Genomic DNA, 18,990 nt, shown 5'->3' on the forward strand with positions numbered 1-18,990 from the left:
GAATGCCCCATAAAGTTAGTTGTAAACCAAAACTATATTTCAAAATCTGAGCAAAGGTTCATAGGTTGGTACTAGGCTATCGACCCTAGGGTCTATACAAGCCTAGCCATAACAATTCCCTGGCTATTTCTTCCCACAGTATTTACCTCCCTGGACCCCTGTCTAGCAGGGCGACTGATGTGATCCTCGGGATGAATTTCCTATCTCCCATCTAATTATCAAGGTTCCTTTTGAAGAGGGCCAAAGAGGTGCTCTGCTTGACATGTATGGGCAGTCTATTCCAGAGTCTGGGGAGTCTCTGGGTCAGGAACCTATCCCTCCAGCATGTTTTGCTCATTGTGATGACAACGTTTAGATCCCTGGAGCGTGTGTCTCTGAGGGACTGGGATTTCTTTAAGTGTAGCATGTCCAACAGCTCTAGGTTTGACATGGCCTTGTATGTTAAGCAGAGATCACCTCCGAGTGGACAATATGTGGCAGAGTATAGCTGGAGTTTTTTTAGATGGTCAGCACAGGGCATCTGCTATAGGCCTGTGATTCTTTTAGTGAGGTATTTTTATGGCCTTTCCAGTTGTTGTAGATGTCTTGAAAGGTACATACCAAACGGGGTGTTGTATTCTATAATGGGTCTAATGAGGGATGAGTACAGTGGGACAATGACCTCCTTTTTTCTGGATGAAAAGCCCTTAGTAATGAGGTGTGCCACATAGAAGACTGTTGTGGCAATGTGGTTATCAAAGGTGAAACCACTGTCCACCTGTGTCCCTAAGTCTCTTATCACACTTTCAGTGTTTAGTGTACTGCCACCTATGTGGTAATTCACGGGTACATGTTTTTTCCCAAAGGGGATAACTATACATTTCTTGGCATTGAGCTTGAGCCCATGGCTCTGGCACTAAGCATCTGTTTCTGTAAGGCCCTTTTGTAGAATATCCACATAATTTGGGGATTCAATAATGGCTCCCAGTTTGCAGTCATCTGCGAACTTTGTTTGCCAGAGTCTCTTAGTGCCTGTACTTCAGAGAAGTAGATGCCAAACAAGAGCAGTCCCAAGAATGAACCCTGAGGTACTCCACTTGTCACTTGTCTGGAGCTGGATTTGGAGTTGGCTACTTTTGCAGTATGGGTTCTGTCAGTAAGCCAGTTGGCAACCCATCGAGTGACATAGGGATTAATGCCCAGCTTAGTAAGTTTATCTATGATTCCAGAGTGGGGGATGGTGTCAAAGGCCTTGGCGAGATCATATAGGCTGTGTGGACCACCTTACCCTTGTCCACGGCTCTGGAGACTGATTTGAAGAAGTCAATCAGGTTCAGGAGACAAGATCAGCCCTTCACAAACCCAAACTGCATGGGATCCAGTGTTTGAAGGTTGCCAATGTCTTTGTTTATAAGTTCCATGACAATACATTCCATGGCCTTGCAGATCAGGCTTGTCAGACTGATGGGGTGGTAGTTCCCGGGATCCAAGGTGGATCCTCCCTTGTGGAGTGGGATAACTGTAGCTGTGCGCCACTCAGTGGGCACGAAGCCTAAGGTGAGGCTATGATTAAACATGACACTTAGGTGAGGTCAGGTGCCAGTTCATTTTGTAGTTCATGTAGTACACAGCCTGGGATGTCGTCTGGTCCAATGGATGCTGTATTCTTAGCTTTGGAGAGTGCAATTTTTACCTGTGTGGCTGTTATTACCAGAATTTGGCAATCTTTCAGTATTGAGATGGGCCCTTTAGGGGGTGAGAGGGGGGTGAAGTTTGCACTGAATCAATCTGCCAGGATATTGGCAATATCCTTGGGATCAGTATATTTAATGCCATTCTGTTGTAGCTCAAAGCAGATCTGAGGATTGCCATTTAGATTCTTGACATAGCTATAGAATCCTTATGGCTGTCTTTGGAATCTTTGGCAATTTTATTTTCGTAACTAGCTTTGGAGGATTTTATGAGGGATCTCAGCTTCTTACTGAGGCTGGTAAGGGAGTTTTTTGCATCCTGGGATTTTCCTCTTTTCTGCAACAGTTTCTTCCATTTGTTGTAAAGTTTGTTTCTGGCAAGGGACCACCAGAATGGCTTCTTTTTTGGGAGGAAAGTGTCTTGGTTCTATTGGGGATGGCACGATTCATGTACGAGTGGATGTGCTCATACAGTGCTTTAGTTTAGGATTCAGCAGTCAAACTTTCAGTTCCCATTTGCATGGGTGTCATGAAGTTTGTCACTTCTGACTTGAGTAGCATGAAGTTGGCTTTGGAGAAGTTTTTTACGGAGGTTTCCTTACTGGGTGTGGGGCTGGGATGTGGATGTCAAGGGTGATTACCTTATGTTTAGACCTGACCAACAAGGGGGTAACCGTAGTTGTGGAGCATCGATTTCCCATGTTGGTAATGACCAGGTCTAGGATATTGGAGCCCCTGGTGGGACCAAGGATTAGTTGATCCAGGGCATTGGAATTTATGAATTCCAAGAACCGTTGGGCAACGGTGTTGGTACATGAGTAGTTTTCCCAGTTAATGGCAGGGTAGTTGATATCACCCAGTATTAGGGTGTTTGGTTGTAGCTTAACATTTTCAAGTATGTCTAGAAAGGTGTAGTGAGAATCTTGAGGCATGGTGGGAGATCTGTAGTAAGCTACAATTTGGATTGCAGTTTTACCTAGTGTTAGTTGCACCTGGAGAATTTCAGACGCATTGTGTTGGGCAACTAGCTTGGTGTTGTGAATATCCTTGGTGAATATGGACACTCCTCCACCTTTAGTGTTTCGGTCCTGGTTTGGTGGCTGAAAAGTGTGGTAGGAGTTGTAGCCTGGTATTGCAGGGGTGCTCTCTGGAGCCTTGAACTAGGTCTCAGTTACTGCACAGATACGATGTTCTCCATTTTTAGGAGTGCCTCAAGACAGTGCATTTTGAGGTTTAGACTTCTAGCACTGAGTAGCATTACCTTCAGATTTTGCATGCTTGTACCTATTAAGGTGGTGGTTTTGTCCTTTGAACTTTGCCTAAAAAGGCACTATAGGGGTGGCAAGAGCCTTAGCCAGTAACCTGAATCCCAGGGGTAACAGGTGCAGACCATCTCTGGAAAAGCATCGTGGTCTGTCGATCATGTTGTCCCAGGCAGACAGATACTAGATCCCCTTTGAATGACACCAGAAGCTTAGCCAATTGTTGAAGTCAATCAATTTGTCCTTATACTGTGGTATAATTTTGGGCAAATGCAGGATGGTTACTACTCAGGGCTAGGGTCATATCTGCCTGGGCCACATGATCCGAGAGCTATTCCATGCCTCTTTTCATGTAGTCCAGGGAGGTACGTCTCAAGTCTTTCTCTCCAACATGGACAATGACAGAGTCATATTTGTACTTGTGGACTGACTTGAGTGCATGCATTATGTGGCGGATCCTGGCACCCGACAGGCAGCTGACTGCAATTTTCTCCTTGTTCAGCTTGGTGAGAGGGACATCAGTGTGCCTGACTATAGAGTCACCTATGACTAAAGTGTTTACGTTGTCTTGCCTTAGGAGCTGTTGTTGGGTGCAAAACTGGTGTTGTGAGCTATGTGACACTTTGGTTGTGATTGGTGTTTGTTTGGTTTCAGCTTTGGAGGTCCTTGTTGCTTAGACAGCTGATTACAATTTTACCCTTGTTCAGCTTGGTGAGTGGGATATCAGCGTGCCTGACTATAGAGTCACCTATGACTAAAGTGTTGGGTACGTTGTCTTGCCTTAGGAGCTGTTATTGAGTGGCACACTGGTGTTGTGAGCTATGTGACACTTTGGTTGTGATTGGTGTTTGTTTGGTTTCAGCTTTGGAGATCCTTGTTGCTTGGGCAGGATACTGTTAAGGGCCTCCACATATGTGGGTTTAGTGTTGCTATGAGTAATGAGTAAACAAACTCAGGTTTCAGGCAGGGATCAGTCATCTTGTAACTTTCTGTTTGTACACATGATCTGACACACTAAGCAAGTTGATGTCTCAAGTATATAAACAGCAATTTTCATTTGTGAGACATCTCACATAGTATACACTACAGACCTTATACTGTTGAACTACTGACCAGGTCCAGGGAGAGGATAGTCCCCCTCTTGTATAAGAAAGCTGTAGTCCGCAAAAGAAGAGCCATAAAGATGATAAAGTGGACTACTGAGGATAAGAAAGAAATTATGTACTGTTACTATTTTGCAAAAAGCCCAGTATTTCCAGACACAAGACATACAAAACGATTAAGAGGGAAATTAGAGGAAAGAAAAATACTTCCACAAGAAAAACTGTCAGAAGCTCCAAATAAAAATTTGTATTCATTAATACAACAGATTTGTGAAGAACAGTATATAGGTCAGGAAACTTTGAAATGTTTGGAAAAAGAAGCATCTGAGGAAGTGCAAAAATATAAACAACAAAAACTAGAGATTTTTGATAAGTATAAAAAAGAAATATGGACATGGGAAAGGGAGAGATTTGATAAGGTGTAATATTTATGCAAAGGATAAAAACCAAATTAATCAATATAAAGAAGGCAGCCACACAGATAATCGAAGAGAAATACAGGCAAAGCATACTTATATGGAACATTTCACAATAAAAAAAACAGTATCACAAAGAGGGAATGTAGAAAAGAAGATCAGTATAGCAGAAGTTAAAAAAATAGAAGTTGAAGTTGTGGAGTGCCTGCAAAGAAAAGGATTTGATGTAGAAAATCTAACACAGGTTACATCACAGCATGATAGAGTGTGCCCCCAAAGTACAGAGAAACAGGAAAATCACAAGACATGTGAAGAAGAAATATGGACATGGGAAAGAAAAAGAGATTGAATATGGTGTAATACTTATGCAAAGGAGCAAGCAAAACTAATCAATACAAAAAGAGCAACACCAAAGATATTTGAAGAGAAATACAGGCAAAGAAATCCAGACATGGAAAACTTTACAGTACAAAAAATAAGAAGAAGAAGATTAGTAATGGAAAAGTTAAAGAAATAGAGACTGAGGTTACGGAGTAACTGCGAAGTGAAGGAACCAGTGTAGGAAATCTAATTTATAAAGCACCACAACAGGAGAGAGCAATGGATATCCAAATTAAGGGAAAAACAGTGGAATGGGAAGCAATTGGTCAGGTGCCATATGAAGATATTTTGGAGCCTTTCACAGGAAACCAGTACAAATGTTTACTTGAAAATGGACAACAAAGGAAGGAACAGGAAAATGTGGAAACTCTGATGCAGTCAATGTTGAGGAGAGACAGGCTAGTGAGTTCCCATATGATAGAGCAACAGGTGGCCCAGGATGAAATTGGGGAATGTGCTACAGGAAGATGCTACAGAACTTTCTACAGAATGCCCACCGGAAATGGAAAACAAAAAATGTGCCCTCAGTTTAGAAGAAAATGAGCTAAGAGAAGAGTTGCTTTATTTAGTACACGTAGATAGCTATATTAAAATCAATGAAAGAAATAAGTCTGCAGAAGGTCAATAAAACCCAAAAAGTCAGAAGTTTGATAAAACAAATGAACACAATAATTAGGACTGTCCATAGAGATCCATGCAATATAACAGAAGTAAACAGGACATATTACTGTGCAGCTAAACTAATAACTAATAAAGTTCTACCACAAGAACACAGGGTAGTAGGGAAAGGAAATCAAACACTATCATGGAGGTATCGAAACAGAAAATTATAGAGCAACTAAGACAAGAAGTGCCCTGTTAGAAGAATACAGAAGAGGGAACAGATCAACAAAAATACTAAGAAAGACAGATGTGATAAAAGCAATGCGCTGTATTAGAACAGACCAGGATCTACCATGCACTATTGCAAATAAACTAAAAATCTCAGTACAGGTGGAAAAGTTTAGAAGATACGCAAATAAATATAAAGGAAAAGTACAAATGAAGCAATTTATTGATGACCTAAAAAAGTTTTATAGAGAACTGGGAAACAAGGTAAAAGGGATTGAAAGACCACCAAAAAAAGAAGAAAGATATATTTTGGAGAAGTATCTATGAAGATCCTGTGGAACATAACAAAGATGCTAAATGGATAGAAGAACTAAAAGAAAGAATAAGAAGTTTAAATGTACACGATATGAAATGGGATGGAGTAACAGCCAGAGAGACAAACAAAGTTAAGAAAAGCTTCTAACTGAAAAACCCTAGGCCCAGATGCAGTACCTAACTTATGGTTAAAAGTATTAACAACTTTGCAAGAAGATTTAGCCATGAGTAAGAACTATTTATATGCATACCCTGAACAGACACCAACCTGGCTAACAACAAGAAAAACAATGCTCCTACTTAAGAGTGAACCTGCAAGCTACCCTAAAAATTAGACCAATAACTTACCTTCCGATGACATATAAACTAGATACGGGAATCAATGCTGACAGAGTTTATAGTCATCTAGAAGAAAACTCGACTATGGCAGTAGAACAAAAGGATAATAAAAGAAAGTCATATGGAACAAAGGATCATTTGTTGTTAAAAAAAAGTCATAGTAGAGAACTGTAAAAAGGGGAAGAATCTAAGTATGGCATGGATTGACTACAAAAAGGCATTTGATAGTATCCCACATTCATAGATAAAAGAGTGCTTTGAAATGTATAGGATACATCCTACACTGATCAAATATACTGAAATGACCATGATACAGAGGCAGACCACTTTGCAATTAATCCATGATAAAGGATAAATTATTATCACATGGATAAAAATTCAAAGGGGAATATTCCAGGGTGACTGTCTGATCACTGCTGCTATTCTGCCTTGCCCTTAACCCATTAAGCTGTCTACTTAACAGCTTAGGCCATGGCTATAACTTGGCTCCTAGAAAAAAACAAAGTATAAAGACTTCTCAACTACTCGTTGTCGATGATTTAAAACTGTATAGCTCATCAGATGAGGAACTGAAAGCACAACTGCAAGTTGTCAAAACTTTTTTGGATGAGATAAGAATGTCATTTGGTCTTGATAAATGTGTAAAAGCAACCTTTAAAACAGGAAAACTTTAGCACCAGAAAAACATTAGTTTGTGGCAAGAATGTGATATAAAAGAACTTGAGCAAGAGGGAGTGTATACATATTTGGGAACTGATGAAGGACCAACAATAAAACATGAACAAATGTGAATAAAACTTAGTAAGGATTTGAGGGGTTGATGAATGAAGAGAATGAGAGGGAGAGAAGGTTGGATGACGTGGGGATAGTGAATCATGAAGTACAATGGATTAGCAAGGAGGAAATAAGGATAGCTATGAAGAAAATGAAGAATGGAAAGGCTGTTGGCCCAGATGACATCCCTGTGGAAGCATGGAGGTGTTTAGATGAAATGGCAGTGAAATTTTTAACCAGATTGTTTAATGAAATCTGGGAAAGTGAGAGGATGCCTGAGGAATGGAGAAAAAGTGTTTTGGTACCGATTTTTAAAAATAAGGGTGATGTGCAAAACTGTAGTAACGATAGAGGGATTAAACTAATCAGTCACAGCATGAAGTTATGGGAAAGAGTAGTGGAAGCTAGGTTAAGAAGGGACATGATGATTAGTGATCAGCAGTATGGTTTCATGCTGGGAAAGCAATGTTTGCTCTGAGAGTGTTGATGGAGAAGTACAGATAAGGTCAGAAGGAGTTGCATTGTGTTTTTGTAGACTTAGAGAAAGCATATGACAGGGTGCCTAGAGAGGAGTTGTAGTATTGTATGAGAAAGTCGGGAGTGTCAGAGAAGTATGTAAGAGTGTAGTGTGACAGCAGTGAGGTCTGCGGTGGGAGTGACGGATGCGTTTAAGGTGGAGGTGGGGTTACATCAAGGATCAGCTCTGAGCCCTTTCTTATTTGCAATGGTGATGGACAGGTTGACAGACGAGATCAGACAGGAGTCCCCATGGACTATAATGTTTGCAGATGACATTGTGAACTGGAGTGATAGTAGGGAACAGGTGGAGGAGACCCTGGAGAGATAGAGATATGCTCTAGAGAGAAGAGGAATGAAGGTCAGCAGGACTAAGACAGAATATATGTGTGTGAATGAGAGGGAGGATGGAGGATAGAGGAATGGTGAGGATGCAAGGAGTAGAGGTGGTGAAGGTGGATGAGTTTAAATACTTGGGATCAAAAGTTCACAGTAACGGTGAGTGTGGAACAGAGGTAAAGAAGAGAGTACAGGCAGGATGGAGTGGGTCGAGAAGAGTGTCAGGAGTGATTTGTGACAGACGAGTACCAGTAAGAGTGAAAGGGAAGGTCTGCAAAAGTGTAGTGAGACCAGCTATGTTATATGGGTTGGAAACAGTGGCATTGACAAAAAGTCAGAAGTTAGAGCTGGATTTGGCAGAGTTAAAGATGTTAAGATTTGCACTGGGTGTGACAAGGGTGGACAGGATTAGGAATAAGTATATTAGGGAGTCAGCCCAGGTTGGAAGGTTTGGAGACAAAGCCAGAGAGGCAAGATTATGTTGGTTTGGACATGTGTTGAGGAGGGATGCTGAGTATATTGGAAAAAAGATGCTAAGGATGAAGCTACCAGGTAACAGGAAAAGGGGAAGGCCTAAGATAAGGTTTATGGATGTGGTGAGAGAGGACATGAAGGTGGTTGGTGTGACAGAGCAAGATGCAGAGGACAGGAAGAAATGGAAACAGATGATCCGCTGTGGCGACCCCTAATGGGAACAGCCGAAAGAAGATGTTGATGATGGTGATGATGATGAAGGGATACTTTAGAAGACTTAAATTAATCCTGAAAACAACAGTGACATCTAGGAACAAAATCCAAGCTATAAACCAATTTACTCTTACTATCCTAACTTACAGTTTTGGAGTGACTGACTGGCCCCAAACGTGTTGGGACAGATTAGACAGGAAAACAAGAAGGATGTTTTATGCTCACCAAATGATTTAAAAAAATCAGTGCATACCAAGATTATATATTCCCCACTCCAAAGGAGTGATGGGCCTCCTTGAAATTGATTACACGTATGGATCTGCAATTGTGGGACTCCCCACATATCTGCTGACTTCACAAGACCCAAATGTAGTGAAAGTTTTGAAATATGAGGAGAATAAATCTAAGACTTCTCTGCTTAATCTAGCAGAAGCATATTGGCATAAACCAGAAGTAGATAAAAATCAGGCAGCAACTGAATGTGCTAAAAAACAAAAGAAAGAATATAAGGTGAAGGACCATATGAGAAGGCAAGAAATATGGAAAATGCATAAATATAGTTCCAAATGTAGAAAACTTCTGGGAGAACCTCATGTAGATCAGGAACAAATGTAGGAATGGTTAAGGAGAGGTGAATTCAAGCCAAGAGATGAAAGGTTAATATTGATGCCCCAAGACAGTGGGCTGCTTACACATTGGTTTACAAAGTCCATTGAATATGTGGGAGAAACAGACAAATGTAGGTTTTGTAAAGCCAAATTGAAAACAGTTGCGCACCTCATTGCTGGTTGTGACATACTAATTGCAGAAGGACTGTATACTGAAAGGCATAATAATAATGTGGCAAGATTGTTGTACTGGGGAATTGTGCAAACATTATAATACTGAAGTGGCTGAAAAACACTGGAAACATGAGCCACAAAGCATCATAGAAAATGATGAAGTTTACATCACATGGGATCATCCATTACCAACAGTTCAAAAGATAGATGCTAGAAAACCAAATATAGTGGTCCATGAAAAGAAGACAAAAGTAGCAATGATCATTTAAATCACCATACCCAGTGAATACAGTGTCTTGCGTACAGAGAGATACAAAGTCATAAAATATCAGGATTTACAGGCAGAAATTAGAGCAATGTGGAAGAAAGATACCCAGACAGCCCAAATAGCAATAGGAGCAATGGGTCTTATAAAACATAATCTACAATTGTATTTAGATATGTTACCAATACATATAACTCCGTATGAATTGCAGAAGGAGTCATTACTAGGCACATTGCGGGTGCTGCGAAAAGCACTTCTGGCTGACATCAAAGATTGAAACAATACTAATTTCATGAACTTTAATCGTACTTTGACTTAGGAATGGAGTCCATTCCCATCATGGTACTACAAACCCAAAAGATATGGAGAAATTGAAAAAATTAAACTATAGTAAGTTCATAGGTAGTTACCAGGCATGAAGTCCAGGACACCATTGGGGAGCCTAGCCCAGTTTCCCAAATGCCCCCTAATCACTGTCTAGTTAAATGGCTTTCACAGAGCAACATAGTGGGCAAAGGTACACTGAGAGAATTAAACCCTGGACTACAGAAAGCAGCTTATTAACAGTTCATATTCTTAGGCTGACATTTAATGTATGAGCAAAACAGACAAAAAACATGTTCTTTGCAGTCAGGACCAAGATATTTTTCATATACTAGCCCAATAAATATTTTCAGAGCCTCAATACACTTTTCCTGTTATTGCGCATCTTACAGAGATATTAGTCATGCAGCCATGATGTGAAAGACAAAAGCAAGCCATATTGACATATTTGCTGGAATTTTCCATATTAATTATAGTCTTCAATCTTTACTTGTCTTATTCCACTTAAAATACTACAGAAATACTAATCAGTCCTTAAATAGTCACAATAAATTAAAGCACATTTTGCTTTCCTGATAATTAACCCAGCAATACATTTCAGCAACTTCTAAATGTTATATACCATAATTTCTTATAGCTATCACTTTAAGATATTAAAAACACTAATAGAGAGCATAAAGGTATACCAGTTATCCCACATCATATTTTCTATTTTCTGATACTGCCATGGTCACTATCTATTTACTTAGATCAATCAAATTACACTGTCTTCATTAAACATTGGCAGCAGAACAAATTGCCACGTCATACACATATCATGCACACTCAACAAATCATATTCACCATAGCCAACAACATATTACAGTAGCAATGTCCCCAGACAGGTTGCACGCAGACCAATGACAGCAGCTTCCCCAGGCAAACACTATCCATTACTGTGTTTCACAATCACAAGCCATTCAGCACTACTTTTCAAATGCTCAGATTTCTCAAAAACAACTTACACCAATGAAAGAAAAACGACATGTGAATGGCATTATATTAAATGTGCATCATAGCCACTAGACTTTGTAACACCATAAATTAAATTCTTTAAAGGGAGACAATGATAATTCAGATGTATACTTACATTTGGTAATAAATAGCAATTCCAAACTCAGTGAGGTTTAATTGACCAGTTATTTAAGACAACTTATCCTTTTTTTTTCATTTAGCAAATTTAACAGGATCAATTTCTTGCATAATCACAGGTTCTTTTTTGTTTTCTAAATTATAGATCACTTACATGACTTCAGCCAATCAGCTCTCAGAACCGCAGGGGCTTTTATCCTGCGTACAGCTGTCATCTCGTGAGGGAACGTTAAAGTGGAGTGTTCCACTTCACAGGCTGGGGGAGGAGCTTTATATTCTGTTTTAAAGAAAACAAACAAAAAAACAATGTAAAACTTATTATAAATCACTCTCACTGACCTGAGTGATTTATAATATGTTTATAAGAGTACTGAGAAGTTTATTTATTTTTTTTTTAAATGAGCAGCATCTAAAGCTACTTTCCATGTGACAAAATGTGTGGTATATCTTTGTGTAAAATATACTTCAAAAAATACAGTTTAGAGTACCAAACACATGTTAAATGTAATTTCAGGCTACTCTTTTTTCCTTAATTCTGCAGACTTCCAGAACAGTTGTATGTCAACTGCACAGTAACAGTTTATATACATCATGGGCCTCCTAATAATGCTTTTCTTTCTGTGGATTGCAACTAGAAATTCACTGTGGCTGTGAAGCACATAGTATTAATAAACAAAAACACCAGCCCACATGAAAATGGTGAGTTCTGCTACAGACAGAACTTGCAAAGCTATTAAATGGATTTTAAGAAAACAAATCATTTCAGAACTGAAATTTCCATGCAGCATATTAGGTTAGCTTTGCTTAGCAATCCTTCCATACAACTCAAGAAAAGAAATCTTATTAAATAAAAGTTACCTCTCAGTACACATACAAACATATACAAGAATTGTGACTTATGACATCTGCTTTTGGATGGAATGTGACAGTCATAACTGTTAAGAACAAAGCATTTATTACATGCTAAGGTGGCATATTAAAATTGCAAAATGCAAAACCTATTTGGATAATTTATACTGGTCACATGTTGCAGAAGTACTGCTTTACTTAAAAAAAATCACACTACAAGACTCATGAGAAATATGTGAAGTTGACTACTGAAATATTTAGACTGCTTAATTCAGACTTAATCTGTAAATGAATGCTGTCAAAAACATGATAATCCAAAAATCTTGAAGCAAAATAAATGGAATGCATTTGCTTCCTTGTAGATTTCCCCATTACTTAATCTGTATACCAACCCAAAAGGGGGAAAGAGTTAAATATCTAAACATCTTATGACTGAAGGTAACAATGCAAGTGCAGAAAAGACTGCACTAAACTCAAGACAAACAGATTCAGTAGAAAGAGTGAAGAAAAAGGATTACTTTGTAATGTGACTGTGCCAAAAAGCCAGAATGAAAAAAGACAAGACACCACATACCCAATTAAAGCAAAGTGCCACAGGAGGAATGTGCAACACCACCCCAAAATCATTTAATCTGACTATGTTTAATGAATCCATGGCTCAAAACTGTTTCTTGCGTGGTCAACAAAATTTTAATACAAAGACACATGCCTGAAGGAACTAATATTATTACTATGATGTGTATTTTTAATACTCAGATTATAAGAAATTAAAACATTTAACGCTCAGTTATTGTTATTGAACTTGACTGCTATGCGATACCACATACTTTGCACATACACGTGTAAAACAGACTACTTATGCTGCATCAAAATTTATTTTCACAAAACAAAGTTTTACATGAAGTCTTTTAAATGGGATATGTACAAAATAAGACTATAATTTTGCAGTGAGTTATTACGTATTTGTGTCACACTTATTTTGAATTATGTGTTATTACTTACTCGGCAATATATATATATATATATTTCTTCCTTAGTCTGTCAGTACAATTTCAAGTATTATTAAAGATGTAAGCAGATATAGAATAATGATGTCTAACTTTGGGTACGATCACCAGTAATCAGTGCTTTTTACACACTGGGCATATAGTAAACTGCAACTTATTAACCCCATATTTTTTTTGTTTTGTTTTGTTTTAACTTAGTACTACTAACAATGTTTATGTACTACTAAGAGTGTTTTCAATTCTACACCAAATTTGATTCCATCACACCCTGGACTCGGTCATTGAACAGTTTTACGTTAAGGGCTGTTTGTTCACTACTAGCCAAGGGAAACTAGAATGTTTGTGTATGCATTTATTTATTTACAGGTTGAGCACTGATCCAAATGGACCTATTTCAATCTCAGCCTGGATAAATATAAATGGCAACTATATAAGCAAGTTAAAAAAAGTACTATGAATATAAACAAAATGCTGTGCGAAGATAGCAATGAATCAATACCAGCAATAATATGAAAATATGCAGTACAGGGAACAATAGGGAGGGGTGGTTAGAATAAGGGGGTCTATATCAGTTCATCAAAGTCTAATTACAGCAAATGGCTGTTCATTGAACTAAAATCACCAAACAGCCATTCACTGAACGTTCATATCAGTGAATGTTTTTGCTAGGGAAGGAAAAGACTTGGCCAACAAACCAACCATCTCACACACAACAGCAAATCAAACCCACCAAAATGGGGGGGCTGTACCCCCCCCCCACACTTATACATACCAACTCCGAGTTCACACTACAGTGGGGAAAAGGGCAAATTTCCATATGTTGGCCAAGTCATTTCCTTCCCTGAGAAAAACGTTTGCTGATGTCAACATTTGATGAACAGCCGTTCTGTGATTTTGGTTTGATGAACGTTTGCTGCAATTAGACTTCGACAAACTAATACAGATCAAATAAGGAGGGAAGTAGAAGAGTGTGAAATAATGAAATATGTAGACATATAAGGAATAATGTTGCCGAACTTTGGGTACTATCTCTAGTAATCAGTGCTGTTTTATATACTGTAGATATAGTAAAAGGCAACCTATTAACCCCATAGTTTTTTTTTTGTTTGTTTGTTTGTTTTAACGTAGTAGCACATAGCAGTGTTTTTACTCCTACACCAAATCTGATTTCATCACACCCTGGACTTAATCATTGAACAGTTGTACATTAAGGGCTGTTCACTACTGCCCAAAGGAAACAAGAATGTTTGTGTATGCATTTATTTATTTATAGGTTGAGCACTGATACAAATGGACCTATTTCAGTCTCAGCCTGAACAAATATAAATCACAACTACATAAGCAAGTTAACAAGAAGTATTATGAATACAAACAAAATGTGTGAAGACAGCCATGAATCAATAACAGCAATAATAAGAAAGTATCGAGTACTGGAGACAATAGGGAGGGATAGTTAGAACAAGGAGGGAGGAAGAAGAAGAGTGTGAAATGGTGAAGGGATAGAGCAGAAAATGAAAAAGACAGCAAAAGTAAGGTAAGGGCACATAGAAATTAACTATATACAATTTATTAACTGTAGAAGAGAAGTCACATACTACTGTAGCCTGTGATTCTTTATGAAAAAGTCAATGGAACATAGACATACTGTAGTCTTCTAAAACACACCAAGAATATTCACTCCTGCTTACTTTTCAGAGTGTACTGTTTTATAAAGAGATGTGTGAATATGAGTGATTGAATATATATATGCTTAAACTGAATAATAATTCACGAATGACCAACAAGCAATTCTTTCATCATAACTGATCGAGAACACAGTTGTCATAAATTGTACCACATTAAATACAAATAGCAATTTTTGCAAGAAAAAAAAAACAGTTCATCAACCCCAACCTTCCTTACTTTTAATCATCCTTGCAAAATTATCTGGAAGGGCTGGAATTTTAACCAGCTATGCTTAGTGATGGCCATCCCATCACACTTGCATTACTGGCATGCTTACCCACCTTCAAAGTCATCTAGGTCTGTTTGCATATCCTTTCCATTAATGCTGCTTCAGGAGTTTCACTTGCCGTATCCTTCACTTGCTTGTGGAAATCTGCTGCCAATGGCTTTTTTTTTTCTTTTCAGCTGTTGATCCCTGTGGTCAACAACACTCACTCCTGCCGGCCAATCTGACCCTTTCATTCTCTCAGTGGTGAGAGGCCTAGTCCCTGTTCTTTCCCCTGAGGTTAAGTACCTCTCCTTTGGTGATCAGGGTTTTTTGCTTAAGCCCTAATGTTTACCATATGCATATGACTACTGAGGCCAAGTACTTGGCCAGAATCTTTTTTTTTTATTATTTTTAATAGGTGTTTGCAACAGTCCTACACTCTTAAAACCTTTCTAGTTTCTTAGTGGTTGGTAGCTAGGAGTCTGGCTCTACGGATGCATTCTCAAAGACTCCCTGTAACACAAGGAATGCTAGATGACTATCCATTGCTTTATGCTCTTCAAAACCTAAGAGCCATAGATTCTATGACCCCCAGTGAAGCATTCCCTCATAAGATTCAAGGTTTCACTAAAGAAAACTTTCTCCACAGTAGAGTTAATGAAATGATCTGTGTCATATTCTAAGGGCAATCAGATCTACAGAGACATACTTCTCAGTCTGCAGACATTGAAAATAGATGCAAAGGCCCCTAAAGTCTTCCTGCTTCCAATAGGAATATGAAATACTATTCAGAAACACATTAAAAAAACAAAGTGGTAAAAACGATGTAAAAATATAAGCATGTTATCAAAGAGATGGTATAAAATCTGTAGACTTTAATGGACTGTTTTGCAAAAGTCTACCACACAAGGTCATTTATTTGTGCTTCTAAAAAAGTGATCTGCAAGACCTATGTCTTCTTTCTTTAAATTATGGATGACACTATTGTATGTTGGTCATATAATGTGGTTTACTGTGCACTACACAGATTCAAAAAATGAGTGATGAGGGGTATTCAGAATGTTGTATGAAGTGGGTAAATCAGGCCTTAAAATAGGGACATTCTTCCAAAACAGGGAAAGCTGAGATGTCTGTGCAGGGTCATTCAAGTCTTACTTTGTGGATATTGAGGTATCTGGTAAAGGAAAGTGCTTTTTTCTTTTTAGTTGGGAAGTCACGCCAGGTGTTGAGACTATTTCCACCTAAAGATTAAGTCTGTGTTATGCAGCCACACATTTCATGGAAAATGTTTAATAATTAAAAGGGGTAGTGGATGTCAAGTCTTCAGATGCCCATCTTTGTTACACCAGGCCATCTGTAGTGTCTCACATGGGAAAGTTGGCATGTCTTGTTGGTAGAATCATTCCTGCACCCCAGAAAAAAAAAAAAAAAAAAAATATATATATATATATATATATATATATATATATATATATATATACATATATATATATATATATATATATACATATATATATATATATATATATATATATATATATATATACACACACACACACACACACACACACACACACACACACACATATATATATATATATATATATATATATATATATATATATATATATATATATATATATATATGCATCTCTCAGATGTATCTGAGAGGTTGTACCTGGTTAGAATGAATATCAATACATTTCAAACAAAGGTCTGGAAACACCTCAGTTTAGAATAATTTTTATGATGTTTCACTACTGTTAGAACAACAGTTAATTGCTACAAAAGAAAAGAAATAAGGGGCTCGGAATGATTTAATCAGTATGTACTTTTCCTTTGTCAAAGAATACTGATACAATTACTACCATAAAACATCACATTTGAAAAGATACGCAGTGATTGTTTTAAAACAGAATGATGTCCTTATATTCTCCTGCTGCAGTATTTTTTACAAGAGGGAGATTGCCAGCCAAGTGACCAAAGTCAGCCAGTATACAAAAGTCTTTAGTGCCTAGGGTGTGTGATATGCCACACGTAGGCTCCTATCAGATATAAGCTATAAAAGCAACGTATACATGCACCATTCACAGAACTTCATTGCCACCAGATATCTTTCGTATGTATGGTCTGTTTGCCGAAGAATTTTCAGTCTCAGTGTCTCAGAAAAATGCCCTGTTGGGGAATCCTTTTCTACCTTCTGATTGTGTATAGGGTTTAATGTCATCTAAGAATGGCAAATGCCAATGGTGATGTCAGATTCCACATAAGGACAACCACCGATAGTGCCTTTTCTGTTTTGGGCCTTCCCACAACCATAAGGCTTGCTGTATTTGCCAATCCTTTGTTCCCAAAACTTTAAGGAGTTGGCTGAATTTGCCTTCAATCTATTTAGAAAATCAGCAGTTAAAACTTCTCATTAAATGGATGGAAGATCCCTCAGGCTCAGAGGTCAAGTCGTAAGTGAAGCAGAAGGCCAAAAAACCCAGGTCGGAAGCTTTGGCTGCACCTCCAGCCCCAGGCATCTCTTCTGAGATGATCGCTAGTTCAGAGATTCAATCAGGGCCATTGTCCGAACCGCAGGCCGGATCTGTAATAGAAGTTGCCTTGAAACAGGATATCAGCATGTTCTTGGAGGTACCACATGTGTCTGGATCAGATGTCCTAGGAGAACCCAGCCTCATTATCTCTGAAGGTTCTAGGGGATCCAGACAATTCTAGGTAGGGAGGAAGTGAATTCAGACATAATCGAGTGTAGGCCTACGTCCAGCCCACCATTACTACATAGAGTGGATATGCCTAGCAAAAAAAAAAAAACACTCTCGCCACCATCTGATCCTCAAAAGGATTGGCAGGCCATTTGTCAAAACATTTTTAATGCTCTCATGTCCTTCAGACCCCCTCCAGGGGTTAGTGTACCTACCTCCCCCTGGACTGCTTCTCCTCAAAAGAAGGTTAGGGAAGAAACTTCTTCTTCAGAAGAACATTCATCTGATGATGAATCACTGGCCTATTCAACTCGGATCCCCTCCCCACTAGACTATGCTTCCCTAGAGGAAGACTAATGGGGCTGTTTCACCAGCAGAGGAAATCTCCATTAGAGACACCCTAACCAGGATGTAGGAACATTTCAAGTGGGAAAGTACTGAAACGTCAGATGTTCAGAAATGTTACTATAACTTATTGCAAGTGGACACTCCCAGTCCTTTGTCCCTCAGCTGTCCCCCTATCCTTCCTGCATTCTTAGATGCATTTGCATCTTCAAGCAAAAAGTACAGTTTTGTACCTACCATAAATGTAGATGTTCAAGTGTAAACACTGCTGCAGTCATTACACTTGGGTTATCCTGCCGTCAGGCGGTTCCCAAGTCGGCCTGAGTTCCAAAATCTTGGTCTGGCATCGGTTGCTGTCACCTCCTCCCTGATGTCAGTGTGACAAGGGTATATAAGATGCAGCCAACACCATTTTCTTCAGTTTTTCTTGCCCCAGATGTCAGGTGCGCCCAAATAGGTAGGCAATTCAAATTGCTAATAAAACATACATAAGAAAAGCAAACAACAACTTTCAGTTACCAGCAAATACTCCCCATAGGTAGTAAAGGGTAGAAGGCATAGGTACGTACCAGCAAGTAAGAGGGGAAGGAGGGAGGGTAACCTGGACTGCAGCAGTGTTTACACTCGAACATCTACATTTATGGTAGGTACAAAACTGTACTATGTTCATCGTGTTACACTGCTGCAGTCATTACACTTGGGTGGAATCCCAAAGCTGAGGTAGACAGGCTGGTTCTATAAGGCATTAGGGGTGGCTATAAGGCCCTGCAGCACAGCAGTGGCAAAGCCAGCTCTGGATTTGGAGTATAAAGGCAAATGGTAATACTTGGTGAAGGTATGCACAGAACTCCATGTTGCTGCTTCCAAAATCTCCTTGGTAGGTACTCCTCTGAGGTAGGCAGTTGGTGGCTGTTGCCCTGGTGGAGTGAGATCTAATGCTGCTAGCTACAGGTTTCCCATGGTGAGTATAGCAGAAATGTATACAATGTCCTATCCATTTTGAGATAGTCTGT

At 38.8% G+C, this 18,990-nt stretch overlaps 1 protein-coding gene across 7 annotated transcripts in view; it reads right to left on the reverse strand.

Moving 5' to 3' along the window:
• PAX2 (paired box 2) overlaps nucleotides 1–18,990 on the reverse strand; it is a 798,928-nt gene that overhangs the window by 239,762 nt on the left and 540,176 nt on the right. For all 7 annotated transcript variants that reach the window (XM_044056534.1, XM_044056533.1, XM_044056535.1 and 4 more), the window contains exon 6: nucleotides 11,290–11,412. In XM_044056534.1, the coding sequence (XP_043912469.1) occupies nucleotides 11,290–11,412 (123 nt within the window). The remainder of the gene's footprint in view (nucleotides 1–11,289; nucleotides 11,413–18,990) is intronic.

Source organism: Protopterus annectens, chromosome 14.part0 (assembly GCF_019279795.1).
Source record: "Protopterus annectens isolate FY-2018-M chromosome 14.part0, PAN1.0, whole genome shotgun sequence".
NCBI lineage: Eukaryota > Metazoa > Chordata > Ceratodontiformes > Protopteridae > Protopterus > Protopterus annectens.